Source organism: Sander vitreus, chromosome 21 (assembly GCF_031162955.1).
Source record: "Sander vitreus isolate 19-12246 chromosome 21, sanVit1, whole genome shotgun sequence".
Lineage (NCBI taxonomy): Eukaryota > Metazoa > Chordata > Actinopteri > Perciformes > Percidae > Sander > Sander vitreus.
In genome coordinates, this window is record NC_135875.1 from 3,395,808 (window position 1) to 3,406,322 (window position 10,515).

The 10,515-nt window shown below is 41.0% G+C and overlaps 1 protein-coding gene across 1 annotated transcript; it reads right to left on the bottom strand.

The window, feature by feature from the left end:
* Nucleotides 1-1,993: 1,993 nt before the first annotated feature.
* Nucleotides 1,994-7,376, bottom strand: LOC144536742 (galanin receptor 2a). The gene is made up of 2 exons (XM_078280002.1): nt 6,888-7,376; nt 1,994-5,036 (listed from the first exon to the last, which is right to left on the bottom strand). Exons 1-2 carry the CDS (start codon nt 7,247-7,249, stop codon nt 4,397-4,399), a joined length of 1,002 nt encoding a protein of 333 aa, XP_078136128.1. The 5' UTR covers nt 7,250-7,376; the 3' UTR covers nt 1,994-4,396.
* Nucleotides 7,377-10,515: the final 3,139 nt, after the last annotated feature.

Genomic DNA, 10,515 nt, shown 5'->3' on the forward strand with positions numbered 1-10,515 from the left:
ACCACATCCAAACGTGTGTGTGTGTGTGTGTGTATATGTATGTATGTGTATATACAGTGCTGCTCATAAGTATTCATAACTTTTGGAAATTGATCTTAATGCCTTAATTAAAAACATGAGGAAAAATCCAACCTTTAAGGACACCAATTTTCTTTGTGAATGAATAATGTATCATAAATAAATAAATGTTCTTCCTTAAAATACACAGGCTATAATTATACACACTCCTATGTTAAATTCCCATAGAGGCAGGCAGACTTTTATTTTGAAAGGCCAGTTATTTCATGGATCCAGGATACTATGCATCCTGATAAAGTTCCCTTGGCCTTTGGAATTAAAATAGCCCCCCCCCCCCACATCATCACATACCCTTCACCATACCTAGAGATTGGCATGGTTTTATTTCAGTTAGCCTAATAGCTAACTGAGATAAGATCCATATCAATGCAAATCAAACCAGCTATTAGGCTGGTATGTGTGTATTTTTATATGTGTGTATATATATATATATATAAATATATTATATATATGTGTATATATGTGTGTATATGTATATATATGTGTGTATAAATATATGAATATATATGAATGAATATATATATATATATATGAATATATATGAATGAATATATATATATATGAATATATATGAATGAATATATATATATATATGAATATATATATATATATATATGAATATGATTGCAGTCCCACAATGATTCACAGATCACATGTTTCTGTGTGTATGGGGAGGGGTGTATAATCACAGTGTGTGAGCCATAAAGCAAAAACACATTTCTGGTCATTCACCAACGCCACAACTCAGGAGCAGAAGGTCGGATACTACACTGGAGACACTGGCGATTGTTTAGATCTTCTGTGCTGTCTAGCTGAAGAAGAATCTACATTTTGCCAAAAAAAAAAATACCTTAATATCTTTTTATTAAATACCTTCAAAGTCTTCACTACATTTATTATGCGAGTCTGGACAGACATGGATGTAAACTGCAACTCGACTGGTTGGAGGAGGCGTACAATCGTGAGGCGGTAATTCTAGTTTTAAATCTGGGTCGAGTAACTTTTGTCAACCTCTCGAAGCCTGAAGTGTACGTCCTCTACAGCACAGCAGTCATTATGGGATATCGTGTGATAGGAGGCCACTCAACACGGTGTTACATGTAGGAAGGATCTCAGAAAGCTATTAACTGTAACATGTTTGAAGTTGATGACATGAGACAAAGAAGAGTTAAAGTGCTCCTATTATGCTCATTTTCAGGTTCATAATTGTATTTAGAGGTTGTACCAGAATAGGTTTACATGGTTTAATTTAAAAAAAAAAAAAAACACCATATTTTTGTTGTACTGCACATTGCTGCAGCTCCTCTTTTCACCCTGTGTGTTGAGCTCTCTGTTTTAGCTACAGAGTGAGACATCTCACTTCTGTTCCATCTTTGTTGGGACAGTAGCTAGGTAAGGACTACTAGCCAGTCAGAAGCAGAGTATGAGGGCGTGCCCTGACAGTACCTAGGTAAGGACTACTAGCCAGTCAGAAGCAGAGTATGAGGGTGTGCCCTGACAGTACCTAGGTAAGGACTACTAGCCAGTCAGAAGCAGAGTATGAGGGCGTGCCCTGACAGTACCTAGGTAAGGACTACTAGCCAGTCAGAAGCAGAGTATGAGGGCGTGCCCTGACAGTACCTAGGTAAGGACTACTAGCCAGTCAGAAGCAGAGTATGAGGGCGTGCCCTGACAGTACCTAGGTAAGGACTACTAGCCAGTCAGAAGCAGAGTATGAGGGCGTGCCATGCTAGCAGCTAAAGGCTGGACTACAATAGAGCTGTTTGGAGCAGTTTGTGAACAGTGTTTTCTGTTGGAGATGGTAAGTCTTTTTCTGGGTGGACTTTGGGCTTTTTCACTTTGTAAACCTATAACGTGCACAAAAAAGATATATAACACAATAAAGGAAAGCAGGACGTGCAGGACTTTAAGTAACTTGATTTATTATTTCAACAACTCTTACGATAAAACTGTCAGCAGGCATGAAAACACAAAGAAACTTGTATCTGATATTACAGCAACATCAACTTTATGTTGTGAGTTGTTACAGTCGGTCATATATAATCCACACACAACACTGAGGTTTCCACTGACAATAAATGATCATGCAGCATGTTTTCAACAGTCAAAATAACTTTAGAGATAACACTGAGGATTGTTGAGGTATCATGTACAAGATGCTGAATTAGCAACACAAATATTCAGATATGTGATTTGAAAATCTGTATGGCAACACCAGCCACAGGTCCTCAGACCGTTTCCGCACTGACCCTCTTGATGTGTGACTCATCTTGAGTTTTTTAATCCTAAACTGTAGTGAGTCATTCCTTCTGCAAATTCTTATTCTGTTACACTTTTTGGGTGACACCAATGGCCTAAATCTGGCACATTTTCTTTGGATTCAAACACTTTATTTTGAACTAGTATTTATTTTTCTTCTCGATTTTGTCGCATTTTGTTAATATTTAATTTATATTTCACTTCCCTCGCAATACGGTAAAGCACGTATCTTGTTTTTTTATTTAAAAGTGCTTAATTTATTAGTAATATTGAACTTTAATCGTACAAGTCCCTGAACACAAAAGCGGTAAAATCCCTTTATTTTGTGTCTAAAAATAAAAGGTTAGTAACTAAGTAGCAGAGCCATGTCTTGTGAGTCTTGCCCTTTAAGCTGTGTGATTTCCAGGAAAGGTACTTGAGAATCTGGCCAACCATAAAAGTCAGGCTCAGAGTATCGGTTGAGTCATGTCCACCGTTGCTACGTTGTGGTGTTTAGAGCGGCGTCCACGTGCTGACTACGTGTTTAGTTCTGCCACAAAGAGAACGGATTAGACACAAATTAAGGTGTGAGGACTTGCTAATTGTCCCATTAGAGCTACATCTAAAATGGATCCAAACAGTGCCTGAATTGGTCCAAAAAAAGGTGCCAGTACCATAATTCAGCAGTTGCATGACTGATCATTGCATGTGCCTTGGATATATTTATATTTATACGTGTATCTTGTAGATGTGACCCCGAATAGTCGACGATTCGATCTAAGGAGCTTGATTCGACTACCAATCTCACGGCGTCTGTAACCGTGGTTATGAAACAAAGGATCATTCCATTCGGGCTGTGTGAGGGAGCTGCATGTTTTGATTTTACACGTAATTGCTTGTTTTTTCCCCCAATGAATCATAATATATAGCCTATTTTAGTATGAATATTAGCCTATTAATAATACTGTTAATAACCGAAGAAAGGGTACTGCGTTGCGACTTATGAAATCACAAGCGTTGTCTTGAGTGGCTGCGATTTCTGCCGGGTCACGGCACCGCCGGAACACAGCGCAGACCCGCCTGGTGGGATTTAGGGGTTAGCCTTTCACATGGCCTTCACTGTGTCTAATACAGCATTTGTCCTTTTGTCCGTAAAGGTGAAGGTTTTCCTCCGTTCATCATTTTCTTCTGCAATTGCCGATCAATAATTCTGTGCAGGCAGCGTCTCTATTGCCACTGATGTCTTTCCTTACAGACAAGTCTAGATGTTTTGAAGTCCGGTTAGATTAATACTTTTGGGAAATTATGTCATCTAAAACAGATCTTCAACAGGGAGTCCGTGACCCCCAGGGGGGGGGGTCCTCAGAGTCACTGCAGGGGGGCCGCCAAATTATTATTTTTCTTTTTTAAATGTTTTTTTGTTCAAAAATTAAAATGTCAAGAAAACATTTGGTTTACACAACATCGATGAGACGCTTACTAAATAAGGTAGCCACTGAGGTAGCCATCCGCAGACCCAGTTAGGCTTAAGAATACACTGTGCCTTCCACATGTATTTTAACATTAAAACATGATAAGGGTTTCCCCAGAAAAGTTGTTAGTCCGGTGGCAAGTGTTTTTTTTTGACGGGGGCCCGTCTGGGGCCAGTCACAGACTGATGGCAGCATTAATGTAGAGCCCAATAGTTTCTGTGACAACCGAAACATGGACGGAATCGCGTAATTGAGAATTTAAAAAAGCTATAAGACAGATTCCATAGGACTCTACATTAAGACAGTGCTAAAAGCTAAAAATACATTCAAAAATGTTTGTGGCTTAGGACTGGTGGAGAGCAATTTAGGCTCGGTGGGCTACCAGGCTTAGAATACACTGGGGAAACCCTGATGATGTATACATAATATATGAATATTCATCCATCAGGCCAAATTTAATATGCAACTACATTTTTATACAATCTCTCTTTCAGCTAAGGGGTCCTTGGCCTACGTTGAAGACCCCTGATCTAAAGAGAGGGTCGTAGCTCATGATGTTCAGACGGCTCATCCTCTTCTACATCAGGTCCGGTTGGAGGCCGCTGTCTTCAGTTGGACATCTCCATGCTGCTGACCGTGTTCACCGCCTGGACGACGTGGACCTTGTTGACCTCCCTCCTCTTCAGCGAGCAGCTGAACACCTTCCTGAAGCCTTTGCGGAAGTGCTTGGAGACGAGCGCGTAGACGATGGGGTTGAGGCAGGAGTTGGTGTAGGCCACCAGGTGGGACAGGATGCGGAGGACGTAGGTGGCGTGGTTGAGTGGGAAGCGTCCGAACCACATGCAGAGGATGACCAGGTGATGGGGGAGCCAGCAGAGGCAGAAGAGAGCTGCGACGACGATGATCATCTTGGTGACTTTCCGCTTGGACCGCCTCGACTCGGACATGTCCTTCACGGGGTCCACGCTGGTCCACAAGTATCGGATGGTGCAAGCGTAGGTGAGGCCAAGAACCAGCACGGGGAGGAGGTAGCCAAAGATGAAGGTGCACACGTCCATTATGATGCGTGGTTTGGACTCCCAGCCAGGAATACACACCACAGTACCGGCCAGGTCGATCTGTGAGTAGTAGCTGAGATACGGTGCTGAGAAAACCAAGGCCAAGGCCCAGACCAGGCAGATGGAGGCCAGGGTATTCTTTGGTGTTCTCATCTCTCTGGAGCGGAGCGGGTAGCAAATGGCCAAATACCTGTAAGAGCAAAGAGAAGAGATCCAGATGTTCATTCCTGACAGGAGTGAATCTTTTAAGCGCTGTATAGTTTGTGGTGTTGATTATATACAGTATATGTATTTCAATCAATCAACATGTCATTTAAACATTTGAAATCAGTGCCCCATTTCGTTTTTCCAATCACATAATCGCACTGGAGCTGCTACCCCCGCGACCCGACCCCGGATAAGCGGATGAAGATGGATGGATGGATGGATAATCGCAAACCTTCCGTCAATCTCACGGAAGCGGCTGGTTGGGGACTACGATATGCTTTTCTGTTGGCGTTTGTAAGACGGCCTTTTGGCCTCGCCATCTCCGTACTTTACATTCTGTGACACCATATTTCTTGGCTGCTTGGCAGTTGTTTGACGACTCTGCTGCGCTTATCACCATCATCTATCAAAACTTCTAAAAGGTAACCTGTTCAAAAGTATGGGGTCAGTGACCGCAAAAGTGCGATCACTCCACAGTATGTACCTCGACCTTGGGACTTCTAAAATAAGTTGCGTTGTTGACGCAATGACCTGTTGTGCTCGCAAACCATTAAAATCTCAGCCAAATACGCAGTGGCCAGTTTATTAATGACCTTCTTATCCAGACATCGAAGTGATGAGCAGAAGTGATGAGCACAAGTTGCTTTTTTTTTCGCCAAACAAAGCAGTGAGTCAGAGGAATAAAACACCATTTTCTGATTGTTTCACAGCAGTTACGTTCTAGAGTGCAAAAAACACACACACACACCTCCGTGGGAAGATGCCGTATTGCCGGATTTTTGTGAATGCAGCTCTTCATCCTGTCTGTTTTTTTCTAATCAGTGTTTTATTGAAAAAACACAAAATTAACACCATATACTTTGATCCTTTTTTCAGCCCCCCCCACTCCCCATAACACACACACAGTGTAAATAATCCCAAAACTAAGGCCGTGTCAGTTAAACTTGTATGTCGTTATGAGATGCTGAAGGATAAAGCAGCCGTTAAAAAAATTACAACGGGCTGTACACCCTGCATGATGTTATTAGCTGGGGGTTACACATCCATGTGGGACCCAACAGCTCTTTGTTGACGCCCATAAACGTCCTGCACTCATTAAAATAAGAAGAAAAGAGAGAATCGAGGCAGAGGGCAGCGTCTCTGCAGATACAGACATTGTCACACACTTCTAGTAGGCCGTAAATGATGATTGAGAAAGATAGCTTTTGTATGAGTCTATACATTGTTTTCTATTTAAAGGTGCTCTAAGCGATGTCAAGCGTTTTTTAGGCTACAACATTTTTTGTCACATACAGCAAACATCTCCTCACTATCCGCTAGCTGCCTGTCCCCTGAACACACTGTGTCTGTAGACAGCCCAGGCTCCACAAATGGCAACAAAAACAAACTGCACCAACCTGCACCACCAAACCATAACAAACTGTTCCAGCCAATGACCGACAAGAAGGATTTGGGGGTGGGGGATGGGGGGGTTAGTGTGCAAAAGCACTGAAGGGAGGGGGAGGGGCGAGCTAGCCTCGTTTTGTTTGACAATACTTTGAACAACAAGAAGTGACGTCACCCAACATCATGAAGTGAGGACAAAAACATGAAACTTTTACTCTTTTTTTAATTATATCTCAATATATATATTTAGCCTATATATTAAGTATTTTTCTATATATCTATCTAAAATCCTGACAACGCCCCTGTCAACTTACTGATAATTCCATAAAATATTAGTTCATACTTATATTATTATAGTATTTCCTATCTCCACTCACAATATATAACATGGCGTTTTGCTCTTGGTCGTGCAGCTTGTGTAGAACTTTGTGAAATGTAGTGGACCCACCTGTCCAGGGAAACAGCTGTCAGGGTGAAGATGCTCGCATACATGGTGAGGAAAATGATGAAGTGCACGACTTTACAGACCGCAGCACCGAACACCCATTCATCCAGAGTGTAGATAGTGGCCTGGAAGGGCACGCAGAACACAATAAAACACAGATCCGCTACTCCGAGGTTGAGGATGAACATGTTGGTGGTTTTGGTGTTCATCTGTCCGTTGCGCAACAGAACCGCGAGGACCAGAGAATTCCCCACGGTGCCGACCAGGAAAATGACCGAAAAGCCCAAAGAAATGACCACCGAGTCCGCTTTCCAGGAGGAGAAATTCACCGAGGAGAGATTCATATTTATGTTATATTCATTCATAATCCACGGGGGCAGATATCTCTCCAACAACACTAACGGGCACGGCTCGTGGAGACGCGCGCTTCTTTTGCGCGCCCAGTTTCTATATCCAGACGCAGCGCAGCAGGCTTTAGACCTGGAGCATTCATCTCTTCCCAACCAAGGGTACTTGTACCCCAGGGGGTACGTCTGCTGTTGCCAGGGGATACTTAGAATGATTGTGGAGCAGCTCAACTAATTTGAAGAAAAAACAAAATAGAAATGTATGTCATCTAACTGTGATATACATCCATTTACACATTGACGTGATTATTTCCTGTATGCTGCACGGAGGATGTCATTTTTTTCAAGCTCCTGAAGTTTTTTTTTATTTTTATTTTTATTTTTTTAGGCAATTCTCCTTCACATTTCTCTTGAAAATTAAATGATATATCAGAGATCTTCAATAGGGGGTCCGAGACCCCTAGGGGGTCCTCAGAGTTACTGCAGGGGGGGCCACCAAATTATTGATAATGTTTTGAAAATTTGATTTCAAAAATTAAAATGTCTTAACATTCAATTCAAATAACTTTATTTGTCCCTGAGGCCGGGGCAATTAATGAACATGAATCAAACATATTATTAGCTAATATAAATTAGCCTATTTATGGAAAAAATGGCTTACTGGCCCATAGGTAAGGTAGTCACTAAGATCCACAGATACAGTTCATCCTAAGGATTCACTGTGCCACATGTTTGTTTAACATTAAAACATGATTTATAAAATGATGTATTCTAGGCACTAAACAGGTATGTATAAAGGCTTTAGGCCACCCTACACGTTGTAGTAGGATCAGTTTATTATGCAACTTCATTTTATACAATATATGTAGTAGGGGGTCACTGCTCCAAGGGGTCCTTGGCTGGACCTTTTTTTTTTTTTTTCGAAGTTTTTATTACTATTTTCGATCTATTCTTGCCTTATTTCCTTCTTTACTGTCTTATTCCAAGGTTTTGTAGTTTTTAAAAAAAAAGTTTTTATCTCCTTTTTCCATCAGCATTTAAATATGTTCCTGGTCCAAGGCTGTTGTTTAGTAAATCTATCGCTGTATTCTTCCTCTTTTTATAGACTTTTTAGTTTTTTCTACCAAAAATTGAGAGGGGGTTGTAGCCGATTCTGTGGTCTGGCACGGACCAGTGGTCACAACCACTAGGGGCGCTAGAGACACTGGTCGCGACCAGTTGCTCTGTGGCACGGATAGTGGTCTCTGGCACGGACCAGTGGTCACAACCACTAGGGGCGCTAGAGACACTGGTCGCGACCAGCTCCTCAGTGGTCTGCCCTGTGGTCCCTGTGATCTGTGAAGCGGCTTTAGTATTTTCTCCCCTTTCCTGTCGTTTTGGCAGCACTGTTAGCTGGATAAATGTCAGAGATCATAATCTTTTGTCTATAAAACACACTATATCAGATATATTATGATTATTATTGTTATTATTATTGATTATGAAGATCCATGTGGTCAGGACCAGCTGGTCTCTGGCACGGACCAGTGGTCACAACCACTAGGGGCGCTAGAGACACTGGTCGCGACCAGTGGCACAGCGGTCATGACCAGCTTCTTACTGGCACAAAGGGCACTAAAATGACCTGTGGTCCTGACCACCTCCTCTGTGATCTGTTCTGTGGAGTGTTTGTTTGTATTTATTTTTAATACAACTTTTCACGTTTCTCACTGTGTTAGCAGAATCGCCTAATGTGAGAAGCCATACTCGTTTGTCTATCCAATGTTATTGATCACTGTTATTAATAGAAATCATAATAACAATGATTAAATTATTATTATTAGTCCTAGTTGTATGAGTAGTACTATCGACTATGCAGCTCCGTGTCTTCCTGACTGGTTTAAACTTTACCAATGTGTTGCATTTTAAAAGCTTACTACTCATACAACTATGACTAATAATAATAATGTAATCATTGTTATTATGATTTCTATTAATAGTAATGATCAATAATATTTGACAGACAAAAGATAATGATTTACATTTCTTCAGCACAGTGAGAAAGGGGAGAAGGTGTATTAAATGTACAATAACTACTCCAAAGACCACTCAGTAACTGGTCAAGACAACAGGCAGACGACAAGGACCACAAGACAGACCAGTGTCTTTAGCGCCCCTAGTGGTTGTCACCACTGGTCCGTGCCAGGTAGGAGCTGGTCCTGACCACACGGATCTTCATAATCAATAATAATAACAATAATAATCATAATATATCTGATATAGTGTGTTTTATAGACAAAAGATTATGATCTCTGACATTTATCCAGCTAACAGTGCTGCCAAAACGACAGGAAAGGAAGAAAATACTAAAGCTGCTTCACAGACCACAAGGACCACAGGGCAGACCACTGAGGAGCTGGTCGCGACCAGTGTCTTTAGCGCCCCTAGTGGTTGTAACCACTGGTCCGTGCCAGAGACCACTATCCGTGCCACAGAGCAACTGGTCGCGACCAGTGTCTCTAGCGCCCCTAGTGGCAGTAACCACTGGTCCCTGCCAGAGACCATGGTCCTGGGACAGACCACGGAATCCGCTACAACCCCTGCTGGATTATTCGCGCTGGTCAGGGGGTACATGGCTTAAAAAAAACTGTTCAAAGGGGGAACTTTATTGAAAAAAGCTTGAGAACCAGTGGTCTAGATGACTTGTGATCTAGAACCTATATTGAATTAACCTTTAATTAAAGTTATTCAGTCAGTTAATTGGCTTTAACTTAGTTTGATGTTTTTATACAGTTAAGAATACGGCCTCTTATTGTATAATGAGTGATTGTATGATTATAGGAAATTATTATGAATTATACAATACAATAATGCAATATACCAATATATAGAAAATAACCCAGTTTATGGGTAATATTTAACCCAGCAATAGTTACTTTCAATCACTAGGTGATAACCCAGCATTTGGGTTAAACTGGGTTAGTTTGTAGTTTATTTTGAACATGTAAAAAAATTAAATATATAATATATATATATATATATATATATATATATATACATACATACATACAGTATAATACAATTAAAATAACAGATACATAAAGACATGTACATCTCAGCGCAATCTTCTAAAATTATTGTAAGTGATTCAAATAAGAAATTCCCATGTTCAAAAAGGAGTAGGAAAAAAAAAAAAATTTCTGGTCCTACCCCCTTTTGATGCTTCACTTATGTATACATGTTTACATACACATACACCGTATATCTACCTACCTACACTCACATAAACACATGCATACACATAG

What these genes read in the sequence shown, in the direction of transcription:
- LOC144536742 (XM_078280002.1), bottom strand. Translation starts at nt 7,249, where the DNA reads ATGAATGAATATAACATAAATATGAATCTCTCCTCGGTGAATTTCTCC. An exon ending in ACAGCTGTTTCCCTGGACAG is followed by an intron (nt 5,037 to 6,887) that starts GTGGGTCCACTA and finishes TTGCTCTTACAG; the next exon opens with GTATTTGGCCATTTGCTACC.